Source organism: Paralichthys olivaceus, chromosome 11 (genome assembly GCF_024713975.1).
Source record: "Paralichthys olivaceus isolate ysfri-2021 chromosome 11, ASM2471397v2, whole genome shotgun sequence".
Classification (NCBI taxonomy): Eukaryota; Metazoa; Chordata; class Actinopteri; order Pleuronectiformes; family Paralichthyidae; genus Paralichthys; species Paralichthys olivaceus.
In genome coordinates this window covers 11,564,157-11,585,363 of record NC_091103.1, presented here as the reverse complement: position 1 = coordinate 11,585,363, position 21,207 = coordinate 11,564,157, and the positions used below count along the sequence as shown (strand labels likewise).

General features: G+C 40.5%; 1 protein-coding gene across 1 annotated transcript in view; it reads left to right on the top strand.

Moving 5' to 3' along the window:
* The window catches only part of dner (delta/notch-like EGF repeat containing), a 57,565-nt gene that overhangs the window by 17,925 nt on the left and 18,433 nt on the right, over positions 1-21,207 (top strand). The window contains exons 2-3 of the mRNA XM_069535080.1: positions 16,800-17,144; positions 17,242-17,339. Of these exons, the coding sequence (XP_069391181.1) occupies positions 16,800-17,144; positions 17,242-17,339 (443 nt within the window). The remainder of the gene's footprint in view (positions 1-16,799; positions 17,145-17,241; positions 17,340-21,207) is intronic.

The following is a 21,207-nucleotide window of genomic DNA, read 5'->3' as shown; positions in this document are numbered from 1 at the left end:
CCCTTGAAATATGAGTGATATGCAGTAGACGCGCAGTACGTCCACTGTCAGACCACAACTGTCTGTAACTGTGAGAGATCTAATCCTAGATGTAATCCTTTCCAGACACGACGGGTAATAAACCAGCACCGCGACCATGACTCTGTCGAGTATGCAGCCCATGTAGGCATGATGGTAATTTATGGTTTACCAATCCTTCCTTATGCTCTAATGCTAAAACCTAAAGCTATTACTTCTCAATTAATCCTTCACCAGTCTACTTTACCTCCTTGTATGTATTTGAAGGGTTTTCCCACTCCTCATGAAAATAATGTATTATGTCACTCAAAAGCCCACACAATTTACAGCGCCCACAAATTACATGTTATGATTGCGTAAGATCCTTTTGAGGACAGTTGGGGCAGCAGTTGAGGTTGGTGTTTGGACAATTTCTGTCAAATATGGCGTTGCAAACATATGCCAGTGTATTTATTCACTGACTGGATATGCGTTTGATGCTGCTTGTGCCTGATGGAGGAGTTTGAACAAGGAGAGGTGTGGGGAAATTCACACATATTAGCTATGTCTCAAATTCCTGTTTGCCCAACATATTTGCCCACTGCTGTGTATGGTTGTTGCAGTAAATATATGCATGCATTGATTTCCTTGGCTGCCCTGTAGTGTAGGAACTCTTTGCAATATGTGCAGTGACTTTGGGATGTAACAGTGAAAAAAGAAAGAGATTGAATGCTTATTAGGTAGATTGTAATAGTTGTCCTCATGGAACCAAATACAGCAAGTCAACTCTCAGTTTTTTATTCAGCACATTTCTGGAACAAACTCTCAGAAAACCTCAGGTCTGTGCAGCTCTCAGCTTTTTTAAATCAGGGATTCAAACATTTCTGTTTGCCACTGCTGTCAGTTAAATTAATATGGGACAATTGACTCACATCTTACAATCCTGGGACTGTACTTTCATTTTTATTATCTCATTTAATGCCTTTTTGGCTTTTTTTTGTATCTTCTATTTAATTTTTTGTCACTTATATCCCATTTAAAGAAGTCTTTTGTATGAGTGTGTCCACAGGACTCAGGTGCAACTTATTACACATGAACACAGCAGAGCGTATATCTTTTAAATAACAACAAAACTTTATACTTTTAAATCATTGCTCCAGAGAAATGTTATGGTTCAGTTCGATATCACTCATAGGTTACTTCAAAATGAAGACAGACAGACAGACAGACAGATTTCAATTTAATTATCCAGTTGCTTAAAACATACATGCAGGACAATATAACCAGGACAGTGCAAAATGATAATTAGTGCAATAATAGTACCATACATACTATCAAATACACATTTAAGATTAACAAGCATATTATTATTAAAACAAATTGTCCATTATTATATGAAAAATAATAAAATTAAGTGAAGAAAACGTAACCTAAAACCAAACATATTAGAGAAATTATCTATTGAGTCTTTAAGTACATTTTGCATGTCATGTCTTTGGATTCTATGAGGAAGTGAGAGTACCTGGAGAAAACATGCAAACAGAAAAACGTGCAAACCACTGCACCAACGTGCCGCCCGTCCGATGTGCAGCAAAGCTGATCATACAGAAGGAATCGCCTATGGGCTATCGAAAGTGTTCTGATAGCTGGAATAGTGCAGCACCAACACTGACAGAGCTGAGTGAGGACTAATCAAGTATGACTGTGGCGTTATGAAGTGTCCACACTCGAGAAATGATCTATCAAGCAGACGGACTAGCTGTCATTGTAATGCGACAGCTGAAAGCCACGTATGGGAGATGTAATATATCCAACGAAAAGAAAAAAGAAAGAAAAACTCCTTCCGTCTGTCAGTGCATCTGCTGCAAGGGCAACTTCTGATAGATTCAGAAAGAGCGCAAACATTCATGATCCATTTTAGTCCTCATCTGATGAATGAGAAGACCAAACCAACTAAGTGCCCTGCAGCCCCAGCTCCACTCGGACCGGTATAAATAGAGCCTTGCACCACCTCCTCTCTAAAATCATTGTCCTTCCACTTTCTCCTTTTCTTCTCCTCCTCCTCCTCTTCCTCATCTTATTGGTCTCATCTCTTGCATCAGCCCCCATCTATCTCCTTGTCTGTTTTGGCATTTGGCAGACTGGAGATGTAATTGTATTTTGATTGATGTCTGGCGATCACGGCAGGTTATTCAATGTCATTTGTTTGATGAAAGTGGAGGAAAAGTGAGCGTCCTCCTGCTGCGTTTTTTGCTTTTGAGTGACAGATTTTGCTGAAAAAATACGTAGCTCAATTAAAATGTGACAACAAAAAGTAAAGTGCGTAGAGACAGAAAAGCAGAAAGGGCATTTGATTAAAGAAAAAGGTGGGTAGCAAAGTGAAATATATTAATTGGGTGTGAAATTATCAGCGTGAGGGATCTTTTCACCTCAATGGCATGATTTCCACACACCGTCTTTTTTTGCATCTCTTTATGCGTCGAGGCATGATTGAAATTTATCAAGGTGCTTGTTTGTGTAGAGGCCTCGTGGATCCAAAATTTGAAAGAGGAGTTGCTCTTTGAAGCCACACGGGACAGGAAGTGATGGGGAAGTTTTAGAGAGAGGCACTGTGAAAGATGCTTTGATGTGCCGAAATAGACCACATTAAAGACTGGCTGGCAAAGATGCACTTTCTGGCCCTAACGCAACCGTCGTCCTGTGTGACTGGACGGTGAGCTAGTTTGGATGAATGGGGAGCAGATGGCAGCAGATTGTCTTTATCCTAAGATGATCCTGGGATATGATTTTGGAAAATGTCGGCCTTCTGTGAATGAAAGAACAATACAATCCTATGAGCCAGAGCTTATGAGTACAACAGTTAATTGTTGTTATTTGGAAGGAATGAGGATATTTTTTTATTTCAGTTATGATGATCAATGTAAACTGTGTTTTCTGTTCTTATCATCTGTTCCCAGCTGAAAGACGTATCACATGATGAAGTATTAGAGCCACTTAATGGGGAAAGTCAAAAGTCATACATCTACAAGATTAAGGTCGTAATATTTAAAGAAAAAAGTCATACATTTGCTAGAATGAAGTCATGATATTACATAATCACACGTATCAGGACTTTGAAATGAGTATGCAAGAAAATGTCTGAAGAAAGAACCACAGACTTGTGTAAAAAATCATAATAAAAGGGATTTTATAATTTATCAAGAACCAATGAGTTTGCTTATCAAGACTTTGGATCTTTATTTCTTGTCATAAATGATTCTTAAAATCCTTTTTTTTGTAATATTCCTTCATTTACAAAATCTAAGGTTTTTGTCCCCTTTAAGTAGCCCTACATAGCTCTGGAAAATCTCTGCAAAATTAGGTCCAGACATTTTCCTTTCACACATGATAAAATGAGCAGGGGATTTTCAGGGTCAGACACATTCATCTCAACTGCAATATGTGTTTCAGGCGATGGGTCTCACCTGAGTAGAGCATGAGCCAAAAACTTTTTGAATCTCCTTCTCTTTCCAAGTTGACATCGTTGTCAGTGTCCTCTATGTGTATGTCACCGAATGTCAATTTCTAATGTTAGAAATGTCATCCGCATGCCCACTCACTCACCATGAATTTTCCTGCTCTATTCTCACACGGGTTGGAGCTCAGACTTCTACAGACATTTCACTCGGGGGCTGGCAGGAAAAGCTTCGGAAAAAAAAGAGCAATTAATTGGAACATTTGTATTCTCGTGTAAAGCACCTCTGGAAAAGTTCCTGTCGTCAGTGATTGTCTGAAAGCAGCTTGTAAAATTCTTAGTAGAAGATCTGTTCTGTGGACATAAATTCTTCCTGGGTGATGTTAATGTTTGCTGTAAATACCCTTGACTGAGGCTGTTTAGTAGCATCACTTGACAGGTTATAGGCTTAAGTGAATGAGCGTAATCCATCTTTCTCTTGCTGGCTTTGCTGTAAACAATAATGAATTTGTTTTCTGTGTAAAGCATCTGAAAAGAAACATTGTGTTATCTGCCCAGCACCAGATGGCACTCAGAAAACGACAACAACTATAGCTGTTGAAAATATAGAGGAGCATTTGGAAACCTTGAAGTCAGACTTTTCCCTCAGGAGTGAGCGGAGACAAAACAGATGTGAATGTTGCTCCTGAGTGTAAATAGGAGGCTGTTTGCTAACAGGTTGGCCACTTCAACTCAAGTTTGTAAAGTTAATGCAGCTTAAAAGTTGCGTTAATAGTTTTTTGCCCACATGGGAGCAGTGGAAACTCATTATTAAATTGGTAAGATGGACCTTGTACAGAACAGTTGTCTACACACAGACCAGACCCCATTCAGACCTGCTGCTTTCATTCTTCCTGACTGAGCCGAACTCAAGTGGACAACTTTGAGTACAGGCGGGATTAAGGACACATGGGCAGCTGTAGCTAAGGCGGTAGAGAAGATTGGCCAGTCAGCAGAAAGTTGATGGTGCAATCCCTGGATCCGGTCTTCAAGTGTCCTTGGGCAAAACAACTGAACCCAAGATTAGCCCTGAGAGCTGTGCCAACGATGTAAGAATGGCTTATGATAGAAAAAGCGCATATAGATGTACTGTATGAATGTGTGGATGAACTGTAAGACGCTTTGATTGGTCGATAAGACTGGAAAACCTCCATACAAATACAAATCATTTACATTTCAGATACGATCACAGATCACAATCAGGCTCCTTCATATAATGTGGACAACATTAGCGTAAATCAGTGCAGGGACAGCAAGAGACAGAATTCATGTGTCATGCTCTATCCAGGCTCTACCCATCACCTGAATCTTCCTGTTGTAAATGCGTCTGACTGAGAGGCAAACTCTTCATGCACATGAATGACTTTATATGCAAGCTAGGGTTAGGGTAATAACAGGTGTAATAGTACGAGAAGGGGAGACAGGTAAGACCCTCTGGTAAGATGAAGACTCGCTCTATCTCCTGAACCACAGCTCCCCGATTGCGGGACAGAAAACCCCCATAGAAACATTTGATTAGTTGCAATGTTTCCACCCCATTGCTGCCTCAGTAGTTCATGGTGTCGGTGAATCCACCGCCTCGTCCTGCTTCAGCTCTATCTGAGACGTGTCTCTCATCCCACATTTGAGGCAATGTCTTCCTTTAACCATCTGAATATCTCTTATTCACAAGGTCAACTACAAACCACGATAGTCCACTGTTTATCTCGAGATGAGGATGTGCGGCAGCTGCTCTGCTCCCATCAGCAGTAACCATAGCAACCAAGGCTAGAGCAGGGCCCTTCTTATTGATGCTAAGAGTAGGAAGATGTCCAAGGAAAGTATGCAGCGTCTGAATGAGTCAGGGACAGACAGATGGAGGCCGCTCCTTCTTTGTGAGGCTGCAGTCACGAGGAGGAGTTAGATAAGATGTTACGATGCGAGCCAGTGTACGTCGGGATATGATCTGCAGTTTCTGAGCTTGAGACGTGAGGATCAGTGGGTTAATACAAAGGGTTTAAGCAAGGTATCTTTAAGACCGTTTTAAGACCACAATGAATGGAGACACTAACACCTGTGTCAAGCACAACAGATATAAAGGAGTCCCAGAATATCTTCTACTTCCCCATTGTTGAAGATAAGGTGAAGTAGCGGAATAGAAAATAACCTTTGTGGACTATTCGTTATCACTTCCAAGTTGGTTTTGTTTGTTTAGTTTTATTACAGTTTTGAGGAAGAATTACAACACATGGAGACAAAACAAACTATTTCAAATTATGTTATTATGATCCAGACCTACCTAACACATAATATTTTGACCTAAGATTTTTTAATGTCATGGAGAAATAGGGCTACTCATAAACTCATCGTTTTATGTGGAAACATATAAAAGGTTTGGTATTTGGTTTCATAGTTTTTCTAGAAACAGTGAGATTTGTAATTCTATTTTAATATCCAGAATCCACCACTCCTTGCTGCTTATTTCCTTTTTTTTTTTTTATTATTCTCGCAATATTGTGACTTTTCTCATTAAATTAGAACTTTACTCTTGTAGTATTGCAATATTATTTTTGACCCTAATACTCAGATTTAAGACCTAAAATCCAGATGTTTAAAATACAGTCTTTCTAAGTAAACCTTGATTATCTGTCCTTTTCAGAGGACAGCTTCAGATTTGGGGAGGTATTACACCTGCTAACCTGTTATCACCTGTATCACCCATCACTTTACTCCTTGATGTTTCAAGCCAGTAATAGACACACTTCTTCTAACACATCTGTGTCTCCTGAGGGCTTTGAAGATTCCCATCACCACAGATAACTTGACTGACAGCTGATTCCAGTTTGACTTGACACTCAAAACATCCTACGTGTTGAAATGTGTTTGAATAAATGCAGAAACACTAGTTAGGGAAAAGTGCAGCCTCTCGAAACTACAATACACACAAGTGAAGATACTGAACTCTCCTTTCTTTCTTACTGGGGAGCGGAAAACAATCGTGTTTACCTGAGGAGATCAATGCGGCACGGTAGTTGTATCGATGGTTCCTGGTGCTGAAGCTGCAGAGCTGGATTATCACACGAGCTGCTGCTGCTGGTGAACTGAAGAAACTGGACATATCATATATCAGTAGCCTCCTTTTTCATCTGACTGTCCCTGAACCGTTAGAAGAAACAAAATAAGACATCTGGACATGTGAATCATTTTCTCCTCTACCGCTCTTCATCTTCTCTATCCCTCACTGACAGGAGTCAACCTTTGGTTTTACTTTTAGTCACTCTGACATATATATAATGTGCTGTTTGGGGACTGTGCCTCTTAATCTGATTTGGATTTACCTCTAACTGTTCTTGTGTCACATATGTTGTATTGATCAGTTGTACTTAATTATTTCTGTTTATTTATAATGTATTATAACGTGTGCTTGGCTGTTGTGAAACATGTGATTTATTATTACCTACTGTGGCTTTTGAATTTCTATTTTCCATTCCCACTGGGAATCATTTAAAGTGATCTCATTTGTTACACACTCCATGTAAAAAGGGTCTTAAGTTGTGTCTTGAAGTTTTTTTAAAATTTTATCTGAACAGCCTTATTTGCACCTCAGCTCTATGTTACTCGACAGCTGTCACTCTGTTCCCAGTTGTTGATTTGGTGCGTAGCTGTCTGCTTTGCAGCGAACAGACAAGGGCCCCGGGACAGTCCTTTTTTCTTTCTCTTTTTTGTTGTGCTGCTTATGAACCCTAAAGTGGGTCACTGATCAGTTTTAAAAGCTTAACTCTGTGTTAATGAGTGAGACTCCAATAGACAAAACAAAATATATTCAGTTTAAGTCATAGACTCAGAAGATTTGGTTTTCATGAAACAGCAAGACAAGGATGAAAGACAAGGATGAAAATAAACAGTTGACTTTGACAGAAAAGGAAAGAGAGTGGTAAAAGTTTCCTAACATTCTCCTCCATTCATGATCATGATAGAAATAGGACAGAGTCTGTGCATGCGTATTTTAAAATTGTGTCTTTAAGCTGCTGACAACAGAAGCGACGAGAGTGGATCATCAGGGGTTTCATGCTGAGTGGTTCTCTGACTGACGGTGATAATAAATAAAAAAAAACAGCAACGTCTGCCTGGAATACTGACAGGATATTGCTTAAAGTGGGAAAATAGAAGCTCAAAACAACCCGTCTTTGAATATCACTGTCGATATTGTTAGAAGCTGGAAGGATGAAGGTTATACAGGGGGTTATTTTCTCCTTGAAATGTTCAGAAAACACAAACCATCACAGGCCCACTATGGCAAAACAAACTTATCTAACAGTCACATTTCCACACCCACAGGAAGATTATAGTTTCTACAAATGCATAGTTTGAGGAAACCAGAACATTTGAAGGAAAACAAAATTCCACCAGAAAAATCTAATATTACCTAAACTAGCTTCATTTAGGCTACATACGGTATCTTTTTTGCTTGAAAATGCATATAACTGTTATACGGATGGTGTTAAAGTTGTGAAAAACCACATGAACTCATATTTCAATTATGTTTATTAATGCAGTGCCTAAACCTGCCTGTTTGGAATGGGCTGTTCGCTTGCCTGTGGTAATGCTGGTTGCTTTTGAAAGCTTTTGAAAACAAACTGCAGGACTCAGAACCCTGAAGCTGCACCACCGCTGCAGCACAAAGAGCTGTTCACCTGTTTATTCAAAGTACAGGGAAGCTTGAGTCAGTGCTCGGAACCCTGAACTGGAGAACCAATTGTGGTTGCCGTTGACCCAGCTGCTGCTGCTACAGAGCGCTGGTCACCTTATTATTCAAAGTTTATTAAGATTGAACGTATGACTGGTCCAAATTCACACCAACAGCTTCTTTCACCCTTAACAATACAAATGTCACGTGTGAAGCTGATGGCTCTTGAGATACATAAACCCAGACAGACAGACATTTGTAGAATCAATAGACGGAAAAATGAAATGCAGATTGCAGGTTTCATCCGAAGATTATCTCCCACAATGCAGTGAATCACTTCAGAGAGTATGAGACGTTCAAAAATACATTGTTGAGTACAGGATGTTTGGTGCTGTGTTCACTCTGGGTTTTCTAACTCGAGAGCTCTTATATCTTCATCACTTACAGTCTGAACCAGTTCTGTGCTTTGTTCATTTCAGACAGTTTGGTTTATTTCGTTTTTTTAGCCCACTCTGCCGGCTCGACTCGGTTGTGTACCAGATGAAAGCTAATATTTCCACCATAGTACATTTTTCACTTTCTTCTTACAGTTAATTATGTACCAGTGGTAATTTTCATGACTTTCTGACTGCACTTGGATCTTTTCTTGGTTTTTCAGCATATAATCAGTTCACGTCTCACAGCTCAAACCTCATGAGGGGAGACTGGAGAGAGTGCCTCAGGGGAAAACGACTCTGTTGAGGGATGACATTCGAGTATTATTTTGTCACTATCATGAATTAAATATTTTGCTTCAGCTGAGTTGCAAGTGCTCATTACACACTGCATATTTGAGATAAAAATTACTGCTGGCTATATGAAAGTTTAATTTGGTTCATCCAGCTAATTGCTGCATGATTGATCATATAATTACAGAGTATTTGTTCCCTTGCTGTTTTAGCCCTGGTTGTAAGTCCTTTACCGTGGTAATATGGAGTGTTTCACTGGCGTCAATCCGTGGAAACTGATCTTTGTCGGTTAGTACATAGCCTGTGTCTTACTTGATACTATTTCCTCTCCAGCTTTTAATTTCCCTATATTTATTCTGCTCCTTTGAGATTATGCAATGCTCCTCTTCAAACAGTGAATGCCTGACAAATACATGCTCAGTCTTAGAAAGTAGACGGATCTAGATCAGACTCATCAATTTTTAACTACTCCTCTCATTAGTAAATCATGAACATCACATCACGATTGTGCTGATATTGGACAGGACTGCAGCGGAAACAGTGTCGTAACCTGAAACAATGATAGGAACGATGCTCCAATTGTTTTATTCTCTAATAGAGTTCCAGAATAAGCAATTTGGGGGGACGCCAACCTCTAAATACAGTCCATGGTTTGTTACATCTCAGGCTACATCCATACTATTACATTATTGATTGAAAATGCATCAACTCTGCTATAGACACACCTGGCCTCCACATTACTCCAGAGTTTGAGAGCAGCTAAAATGGAGAAGTTTGGAAACACTGCTGAAGTTTGAAAACTGTTGAGAAACAGTGATGTAGACACTCATTACCTCTCGCTGATTGAGTCTTTTCAGTCATGACGTGGCGTTTGCTGATTTGTCAGGCTCTTATCACGAGACTCTTCCGGAAGAAAACACCTGGCATCAGCCCGGTGTGTCGGGGAACATTTCAATTACAAGATTTGTTGACCCTCTCTTGTCTTTGCTAACAGCTGCTGTGACGTTGAAATCTGAATTTTCCAATGATACAACTGCTAACATGCCAATGAGAACAGCTATTATTTAGGTAATTCCTGTTTAGGTCTTATGATATGTGTTTTCAGGTGTGTTAGTTTGGATGTGGAGTAAAACTGATATGGGACCAGAAGGCTCATATGGACAAAGTTTGTGTTTAGTTTGAAAACACCAATATGAGAGTCTTGCAACCCTTTCCCACCTTGAGAAAGTGTATTGATCATTATTTTTGTTGTGTTTAAAAGAATGACAGGCAATCTGCTGTGATCACATTAGAAAAGGAAGAGACTGAAGATATTGTTTGCTCGAGGCTCAAACTTCTGTTGTTGTTGCACAGTAACATCCCTGCGTCAGTGTTGCAGCATCATCATGATCAGTGACTGCAGTGGTCCAGATACAAAACAATCTGTGTACCGCTACAAGTAGTTCAGCAGGAACTTTTATTGGACACATTAATCCCCTCTGACGTCCTGCAGACATATTTTCCTCAGCAAGTGTTTTCATGAGAGAGTGATTAGGAGGAAGCTGTGTGTATCTTTTCTCCCTCCACAGCAGGAGGTGTCGTCACTCTGACTGACGAAGGCAGAAATGCTGAGCAACTGCCCAGATGAGGAATTAAGTGGATTATAAAACAGATCATATGGCTGCAGCATGATGGGAAAATATTGAGGCTGAGTGTAAAGACAGGAGAGGGAGAACAACAACACACAAACACACACACACACACGCACACGCACGCACGCACACACACACACGCACACACACACACACACACACACACATGCTCCATGAACAATACTGTATAATACTGTCCGCTAATTGCTGTCACGTTCCCTAGCTACTGTAGCTATGGCAACTCATCTTGATCGTTATAAAGGAGCTTTACAAAGGATCCGTTTTATAAAGGAACAATTTCAGGGAACAGACTGTATGAGCTACACACATGCACACACAAACGCACACGCAAACTAACACTGTAATTGTCCTCATCTTTTGTTGGCCTCTTCAGGACCTTTTCCAGGTCCTAATGAGGAATCAGGTTTTGGTTAGGCTGTCCACAGTGAATGAAAGTCAATGCTAAATGCTAGGCATAGCTGCAAAAAACTGTGTGTGTTTGTGCTCTGGCAGATGTCGATGTATTCTCTTCTGCTGCTTCATGCATCACCATCAAAATACTGAAAGATCTTTTGCCTTTAGAAAAAAGTCTGATTTGTTCTTGTGGCTTGATTCACCACTTTCAGCTTCTACTTTTTTCAATTTGTTTTTCAATAATGTGTGACTGTGGACTTGATGAAACCTAAGAGGTAGAGCCGGTCGTTCTATAACCAGTAGGTCGACGGTTTGATCTCAGGCTCCACCATTCCGAGTGCCAAAATGTCCTTGGGCAAGATACGGCACCCTAAATTGCCCCTGACGGCTGTGTCGGCAGTGTGTGAGAGACAGGAAGAGCTGCACATAGATGTGTGAATGTGTGTGTGAATGTGTGAATGGTAAAACAACTGTGAAGCACTTTGAGTCGTCATCAAGATTAGAAAAGTGATAAATAAATACAGAGCGTTTACCATTTCTTCATGTTTCTATGGAGTTGTCATGTGCAGTTGTGTGAGCACTGTCTGTGTATTAAGCAGAACAATGTGGTCATTAAAGTGAGCCCTGCTGTATGATCACCTAACGCTCAAATGAGTCACCTATAAACAGTAAGTGATTGATAAAGCGGTGAAATGGAGCCATCGGTTGAATGCTGCTGTGAAAGTCAATTTAACGCTCGTGCTCCATCTGTGCTGGAGGTTTACAGCAGCTTGTTGAATCTAGCCTGTAAAGAGCAAACCCTCTTTATTAAAATAACAGCTCTTAAAGTCCTAAATTGAGAAAACAACTAATTCGAAAACCTCTACTGAACCACAGCATTTAATATGGTGTTTAAAGAGATCTGGAAAGGACAAAGAGAGGTGATCCACACTCTGAATTATTCACCTTGACCTTCACTGTTGTCTCCTGCACTCGTACCAACCGGGGTTAAATGTGGACTTGCTGCCCATTCAGCCACGAGAGCATCGTTGAGCTGCAGCCGCTGAAAATGTTCCGGCTCACAGTCAGAGCTAGAGAGAGATGGGGTTTTTTCTGCCGGTGTGCATCGACCAATAACTAAAACGCTGCATGTGCATGAACAGAGACCATGTTGTGTTATGATGGTGAGTTATAGAAGGAGGCTGCTTTGAATGTTTTACTAGAAGGATTACATCCTGCTCCATCATGGTCAGGCTGAAAACAAGTGCTTGTAAAGATTGTAGTGCGTCTTTGTGTTTTTTCTTCAGTGCTGCATCTTTTCTAATAATACTCCCTGTTCATCATCACATCCATATAATAAGGTGGAGTTTAACTATTAAATCTTCAGGCTGCAAGACTCAACTTTTCTCCTGGATGAAGTTATATAACAATGTTGATAGGCAGTTGAGAAAATTGTCTTTTACTGTCTATAGCTCTGACCTTTTGCTATACCAGTCCCCTCATAAAAAAAAAAAACAGACAAGTTGACGTGAAACTGGAAGAAAACAATCATCTTAGGATGGAAGACACGGATGAAGATGTCAATCTGGAAAGATTTTTTTCTTTGTTTGTGACAGAAAAACTCTGGAAAGTGTCAAGACCCAATTTTTCTGGAGTTTGTGTCTAAAACAGTATAAGAAGTAAAGCAGCCTCAAAATGTTTAGGCTTCCTCTCCGAGATGCTTATAAGAGGTTTTTCTCATTAGTTAATAACTCTGGAGACCAACCAAATGATCTTTAATGCTATTAACACAGACTTCAGCATGACAGTGGCAAAAATAATTATATACATGTATATGTAAAATTCTGGTAATCTTGTTTTTATGAGTTCAAAATTTCCCTGAAAAGAAATGTTTATGAAACGCTGAATTCATTGATGGAAACTTAACTCTCCATACATGTTGATTTGTTTGCGTCCCAATATATCAATTTCAATTTTAAATCTTAATCCTGCATGCTGTGCACTGACTGCAAATCAAATCATATTTTTACAGGAACTGATTGGAAGTAGATCAGCTGAACAGTTTTTCCAAATCCAAATTTAATATTTCAATTTTCTAAACAATTTTCTTGATGTTTCCAAAATGAAAATTCTTGAATATTTGACAAACCATTTGAAGACACTAACATCATTCCAGTTTTTTGGTAGAACTTTATTTTAAGTAGAAATAAATGTCTACTACCAACTTTAATTCAAACATTTTTATCAAACAAAATTAACTCTGCAGTCTATTGACACTGCAGCACATCAAGTCTGTTGGCGGCTTCATCGGAGTGTGAACGTTTCCTTTTTCTGTGGAGGTGTCGGTGAAATCCTTTACAGAAATGTGACACTGCATCACTATCACACCTCTGTTGGTTGTCGGAGGATGTCAGGTTTGTCGGGAGCTGATCGACAGCCTCCTCCAGGCATTTTAGAGGCAGCAGAACTCAACAAAACACTTTTTAAATATGAAGAAAGACATTTCAATCTCACCAGACTGTGTTTGTCTTCATTTTACATTATTGATGTGTTGCCTGTGCAGAGAATGAGATGTAACATTTTGGTTGCGTGTTTAGATTACGCTGCTAAATTCAATTATCCATTTGCTGAGTTTCATATTTAAGTGATGATGTTCCAAACAGGTAAAGGTTACATTCTGCTCACTTTCCACCTTTTCTTCTTTTTCTTTCAGTCCTTTACTGATTTTAAGCTTTATACCGATGCTTGTCTGTTTCACTCACTGAGCACAAATTTGTTTGTGTGTGTGTGTGTGTGGCTTGTTTGCAGAAAAAGACACATCCATCTCCTCTACCAGGTTAAACCGATGATGCCAATACTTTAGGAAGCTGCTAGTTGCCTGCGTCTGCCTTTATCGATCTGCCCTCCTCGGTGCAGCCGTCCCAAATTAGCAAATAGGTCACAGGCACTTGTGAAGCAATTAATTTAGCCTCAGGGCATCTGAGTTTGTTGGCCAGTGCAGGAGCATAGATAAAGCGACTAATGTGGGTTATTATCAGCTGCTTAGAGGAAATTGATTGTCAGAGTTCACGACATGCGAGCGGTTCAGTGCTGAACGATGACGAGCACAGTGACACAGGGATATTGGTACAATACATGATTCCTCACATCAACAAGCACCCTAACAATCATAGTAATACCAGTGAGATAGTTTTAACATACTGTATCAACATGAGTGTTGAAAGTGTAGGTTATCCTAACAGGTTGAACTACTGAGGGAAGTGTCAGCCAATCAGGCTCCACCTTCTACTGGGGCAAATAAGTAATAATACGTTTTTAATAAATAAATTATCCAAAGCTCATATAATTGAGTTAAGAGTACCTACAACAGTTTCAGCTGTTTACAAACTATTTCATAAAAAGTAAATTAAATATCATTAAAATGTTGAAGGTGACATCCTCAAATCACCTAAATGTTTCCAACCTACACCAAATTCAGAGAAAAGCAGAAACCGGTACTGGGGACATGTATGTTTAGCGTTTTACTTCTACAGTACATAATTACTAAATATGATTATAGTTAATTAATTTACTAAAACAATTGTTTCTGTACAACCAGCGGCCAGTCATATGGACATTTGGCCGTAGACTGTAGGCCTGTGTAAAGATGGGCGAGCTGTCTCAACATGCAGATGCAGATGCTACTTCTTGTGCATTTGACGTCGTTCAAAGCCAGAGTCTGTGCAGTAGTGATCGTGGAGCGAAGCCGTGGTATCAAGGTCGTGCTGAGTCACGTGCTTGACTAATTATGACTCAGCGTTTCATAGCATCAAAAAATAATTAAAACCAAACTTACTGGAAAAATGGACACATTGTATATCCAGGCAGGGTTATAAGATTTACTGCCGCCAGCCAACAGGAGGCAGTCAAGATTATTTGGTTCTACTTTTGTGGGCCGTCATGTCTTCCATCTTAATATGCAGTGTATGATACTCCTATACAATCAAACACAACTTGATACAACCATAAATTCTACAAAGATAACATTTTGATCTAACCGATAACCTGACCATGTGTTTAATGAAGAGGTTGAAGTTGACAGTGTTGTGGAACTGGACCACAACATATTGTGTTTTGTCTTTACAAACATCAAGGGAAACACATTCTAATACAACCTAATCCAGTTCAGCAGCACTAACAATAACTTACCAACAATCATCTTGTTGAATCTTTAACACACATGACCACTGAACGCTTCCTAAAGGTAGAAGTTGTGGCCATAATAAAATGATTGTATTGATTGTTATCAGGATAAAGTTACTGTGACCCAGATTTCTGCTCATATTCTGAGCCTTGTTAAAAGTCCTGTTGTGTTCCTCTTTGCTCTGAGTTAGAGCACATTGTGTGCAGCCTGCACGGAGCCTGTTAGGACGGAAGAGAAATCAGCAGTGACAGATGAAAAAGGTCACGAGCTGGACTCTGATGCTTCCTCTAACCCAGACGAGCCAACGTTGCTGTTCTGCAAAGGTTGATAAAGTCAAACCTCGGTGCAGTTTGACTGGAGATAAGCTCAGCAGACTGTTTAAGAACCGAGGAGTGGGCCTATCGGGGCCGTTCTGATCACAGTGCTTCAGAGCAGAGCCGGGGAAAGAGTTTGATAAAGAGCGTAGCGAGTAAAAACCTGAGCGAGATAAACACTAATGAGCTGTGACTTGGTCGTGGAGCGAACGGACTGTTAATGATGCTCTGTTGTTCTGCTCCTCACTATTTCTCTCTCACACGCACACATCTGTATGCACTGAGGGATTTATACCAGCATCATCGCCATCCCTCTGTTCAGCCTCTCTCCAGCCTGGGTTTTTGTTTTTCCTCCTTCTATTAAAACTGTGGTTTGCACATATTTAAATTGGACAGCTGGAGCCGAAGATACCTGAGGATGTTTCAGTGAATTTTCACATAAATAAGACGCAGCAGGATTATAAAAATTCTTAAGCCTAAAACGCCTCAGAGAGCCATGCAAAAAACAACACCGTGTCAGGCAGCTCTAACCTTGGCAGGCTCTGCTTTGTCCTCTTTTACTTTCGACATCCACACTGACACGTTTTCCTCCAAATATGATCAATTATTGATGGGTCAAACCAGCATGAAGGAGAACGTCAGGGTACATCTTTCTCACGGCTGCATGACAGCAAGAACCGTGTTTGCGGATGAAATGCAACTTTGCTCATGTGCACGCATACAGTTTGTATACTCATACTATATGTGTGTGAGAGAGGGAGAAATGCACTCCTGCAACAAGAGATTAGGAAAACAGAGGGAAGATGTTATAAAAGGAAGGAGCAGAGCACAGGGTGGGAAGATGAGTCACAGATCAATAATAGAAGTGAGAGAAAATTATCAGTTTGGACTTCTCACACACAAAGCCACACAAAACCAAATTCAAGGAAAATGGTTGTCTTTGGTTGGTTGTCTCCGTCGGGGAATTGATTATGCGGGTCTTTCTACTCTGGATCTCCTCTGAAAATATTTTTTGGAGCAATACTGGTTTTTATATCATCAGCACAAGATGTCTGTGTTAGCACCTGGGATATTTTGGCTTCATTTCTGGATAGTGGGAGGAAGTGGAGAGGTGTCGTCTGTTTACTGTTTTTAGATTTACCAGTCTCTGGTGTTACTTTGGAATCATATTGATCAGCCAATTGAGCCGATGACTTGGAGACTACAGCCGTGATCCCAGCTCTCTACTCTGGGTTTTTATTGGTGCAAAACTGGAGATACTTTAACAAAAATGGATTTGAGATGACAGCAGTGCAGACAGGAGGACTGCGAAAAATGCTGTTAGATAATAATGCTTTTGTTCAGTCTTCCTCTCTAACACTTCCTGTTTTTGTTGATTTTCTTTTTTTTACCAGTTTTTCACAGATCCTTGTACCAGCAGTCCCTGTCTCCATGGAAACTGCAGCCGGAGCGACAGTGGGGAGGAGGGGGAGCCGGCCTACACTTGTGAGTGCAGCGAGGGCTACGAGGGGGAGAGGTGTGATCAAATCCTATTGGACCTGCCGGCCGCTGACTGGGACCCTGCTACCCCCTCCGCTCCTGAGCTCGCTACCCCTGTCGCCTCCACCACCGCAGCTGCCACTCAGCCGCCAGAGCCAACCACCATCCCGTCCACCATCATGCCAGCACCTCCCACCCTGCAACCATGGCAACCCAAACCTGGGCAGAGGCTGCTGGTGGTGCCGTGGGAGGCAGACAGGGTGAGATAACTTCATCACTAAATTGAAGCTTCTGTGGGTTTATCTTGAACATTTCCAAAGAAATGATACGTGGTCCGTGTTTGTTTGTCTGCTCCAGGTGACGGAGAGTCTGCACTGTGTGAGTCCTGAGCTGTGTGAGCTGACATCAGGAACTTTGACTGTATCTCTGGAGGTGCCTGAAGAAACGGCTGTAAAGTAAGAGCGCCCTTTAGTATCTTTAATAATTGACTGGCATCCCCTCAAAGCAGGACTGGATTAATCAGGTTTGGGTTCCTGGGCTAAATGTATCTTTAGGCCCCCATTGTTGGTTTCTCCCACTATCTTTAACTTGTACAGGATCCTGTAGCACAGTGTAACTTCCCATTAGGTGCAGAGTACATGGCAGACTACATATGACAGTTTCATTATATTTTGCCCAGGGATCCGGAATTAAAATAAAACTATGCAACTTTTTTACCTTAAAATAGCATCTTCAAATATAGTTTCCAATCCCACTCCTCACTCTGAATGCCTTTTCTTGTTTTATGTAACTTTGGTGAGCTGGTTTATGTCCAGTATTCAGAGTTTTTGTGTATTTGATTCAGGAAACGTGGGATCATGGGTAATATCCACCCTTCAGTTGTGTTTCAGTTCAGTGAGTGGGGTTACGCAGTCAGAGCTCAACAGATTGATGGGTGTTGCTTGTTGATTGCTGAAACTCCAGCAGTTCTCTCTCTGTTGTGTGTATTGCAAGTTCCAGGAGCATGTAAACATCGGTGTGCAGCTATCGCAAGTTCCCGCTGATCTTGTCTCGCACCCCTCGAGCTAGAGCTTTTGTGGTGTGTGCTTGCGAACGTGAACACGGCTCCAGGCTAGGTATAACAGTGGACAAAAACATGGTGTAAATGATGCTGTCTCAAGTTGAGTTTGAATGTCGGGGCTTACGGACATGACACGACAGGAGCAGGATGGAGGCATTTTCTGTTTTTATCTGTTGTTATTTTACGTTTGACGAAGTGGTCGCCAATTACTTCAATTGTATTGGATTTGGCTTCAACACTGTTTACCCCTGAAACTCCAAAAGTGTTTTGTGAACTCAAACACTTCACAAGTGCAACAAATTGCAAAATATACATTTATTTTCCCCATTTTATCATTTTACCATTTTACCAGGGGTTCTGGATTCCTTGTGTTATTCTTAGAACAGCACCATCTAACTCCAACCTGCACACAGGTGTAGTCACTCTGAACACGACATTTAAAGGAACAGTTTGCAGGGTTAAGTAGCATCTAGATCTGTGGTTGCAGATTGCAACAAAATATTTAAGCCCCTCTCTAGAGCCGGTGTTTGGTGGATCCTTTCTGGGCAACTGTAGAAACATAGTGGAGCAAAATGGTGGGCTCCATGGAAGAGGGTTCATCCAGAGCGAAGGAAAACATAACAATTTTGAGGTGATTATGAAAACATAATGATTCCATTTCTATATTATTTATCATACTCGATTTCTGGAGCAGTTAATTAAAGGTTTAGTTAATAAATAAAATCTAAACCTGTTTCACATCTTCAATAATTACAGCTTGTACAATTCAATATGAAAAATAAGGACATAATCTATGAATCTAACCTGAAAACTCACAGAAACTGGCCCTTTTCAGATCCAGACAGAATCTCTGTTCCCAACAGGAATAATAACAACATATATTTGTGCAAAAAACTTTCTGCAAAATCAACACTAAGAAAAAGACGTAAAATAGAATCTTCTTTGCGCAGCATTTTATCCACATACTTATAATACTGCAACTCGTGTTGACAACATAGCACAGCTTGTATTTTTTGTAACTAATGACCTTCCCTGAGAATCTCCTAACCCACTCCTGGCACAAAAGATGCTGTATTACACCACTCCAGGTGTAGTGCGTCTTTTCAGACCACGTTTGCTCATAAACAATATTACAGTGGTTCGATAAATCAGGGTCAATGAATTATGCAGAAGCTTTGGTCAGTGTGAATTTTTGGATGCCCATGATGTTGCCCCTCGTTATAGACGGTTCACACAACTCAGGGCCCAGATCAAGATCGCAGACTGGGAGCTACAAGCTGAAAGTTAATCAACTGCTGCTGCTTTGTTTTCATTCTGTATAATTATACACGACACCTGAGTGCACACACAGGGACACAGGCAGTGATGGACGCTCACATACAAACACACGCATGCTTCTTGGAAATGAAGCAGGGATCCAAAAGTGACATTGATTTAGAGATGCAGATAATAATGAAATACAGTTCCTGTGTTCCTGTGAGAGTGGTTGTCATGCTGCTGCTGATGCTCTGTGTGCAAAGAATAACTCATACAAGCAGAATTTTAGGGAAGAATATTAACACGATGAAAAATAGGATCTAAATCAAGTTCAAGGAAAATGGTTTCAGCCCCCAAAGCTCCCAGCTCAGGGGGGTTGAACTTTAAGAAAGTACAGTGCTGAGGAATCTGATTGGTTAAGTACTCCAGTGCTTTATTTTCACCAATCAGTGTCTGTAATAGCTGGTTAATTCTGTTTTCTTATTTGGATGTTTTAAAGGGGAGATTTGAATATCCTCCTTGTTAACTCTAATCTAAAGAGCGTGATCTAGTTTTTTCTAATATAATTTATAGAGTGTGGATACCCAACCCAACCTCAGGGCTCTGAGAAAAAATCCAAAATGATATTTGGATTTTTGTCAGGTCTTGTTGGCTGGGCAAGCCTACTTGACTTTTTGCATAGCATGTGCCTTTGATTGGGGAAAACGTTAGTAGTCGGGTTCGGACACATAGAACAAAATTTCTTTAAGGTTCAGATCAGGCTCATTTAGTTTCGCTCAGGCAGAAATTGTGTCCCAAGATGCAATTTAATGCACCACTGTATTCTGCAACCAACATTATGCAGGAACAGTTTAGCTCCTTCAAAAAAGTTTTTTAAAAGTTAAAGTTATAATTATTTTGCTTCATAATAACTGACTGGCCACTATTTCAATTTTTAAAATGAGATAGAAAATACCCATAAAATAAAATAAAATAATTCTTTCGACAAATCTAGGTCATCATTTTACAGAACCATCCAAAAACCAAATGGCTCATTTAAAATTGAAGTACTTCCCCAGATATCTGAGCTGCTCTTGTCATCCCTCTGGCTCCAGACACACTGCAAACCAAAATCTTATTTCAGCTGTGAGCAGTCATTTCTGTCCCAGCTCATAGATTCAGCTTCAGGCTCAGCTTCCTCCTCACCTCAACATTTTAGGACAGTCGCCGTGTCGATCTGTTAACAACGACCTTAAATATATCCTCCTGTATCCTGAACTGAACTGTGCCTCAGAGGCTTTTTCTGTCCTCAAGAAGACACAATGTCAAGTTTCTTTTATTCAGCTTAGGTTGACAGCCAGAGAATGTTGAGTATGTTGCTCCTTGCGAGATGTGTGATTCTCTTGTGTAATAAACACATTTAAGAGTTTAACACATCATCCAGCAGCTATTTTAAACCTTCACTTTCTCTGCAAAGTACTTTCAGCTGCTTCCCACTGCAGAGAGATTGATAATTGCTGTTATTTATTCAAGCAGACAATAGAACACAAAATACACAGAAAGAGCGAAGGGCTGAGAGGATAATTGCTGGTTTTCCATTTGTTTTTGTTCAAATGAAAAGTGTTATTTCAGATGTAGGAGTGAGGTTAGAGAAGTGTTTCAAAACATATAAACGGTGAGGAGCCTCATTGAAGTTGTTCAGCCTCCTTCTTACTGCCCTGCCTTCCACACTCTCTCAGCCCTATATGGTCGCTCTCTTACGAGGACTCAGTGTGGTACCTCAGCTGGACTCTGGTGTTTGTTTGACCGGCAGCTGCTGGAGCTGAGCATCTCTGGCAGGAAACATTGTCTGTGTTGTTCTTCTCTCTCTGCCCAAGAAAACAGTCTCATTAGGGGATTGTGGGAATGTTGACCTTCAGACGGTTTGTCCTCCTAGTGGTTGTTATCTGTGTATAGCTGTGTTGATGTCACTCATGTATTCTTAGATTTTAATCCTTGTTGTGGCCAGAAAACTATTCAGTTGTGTT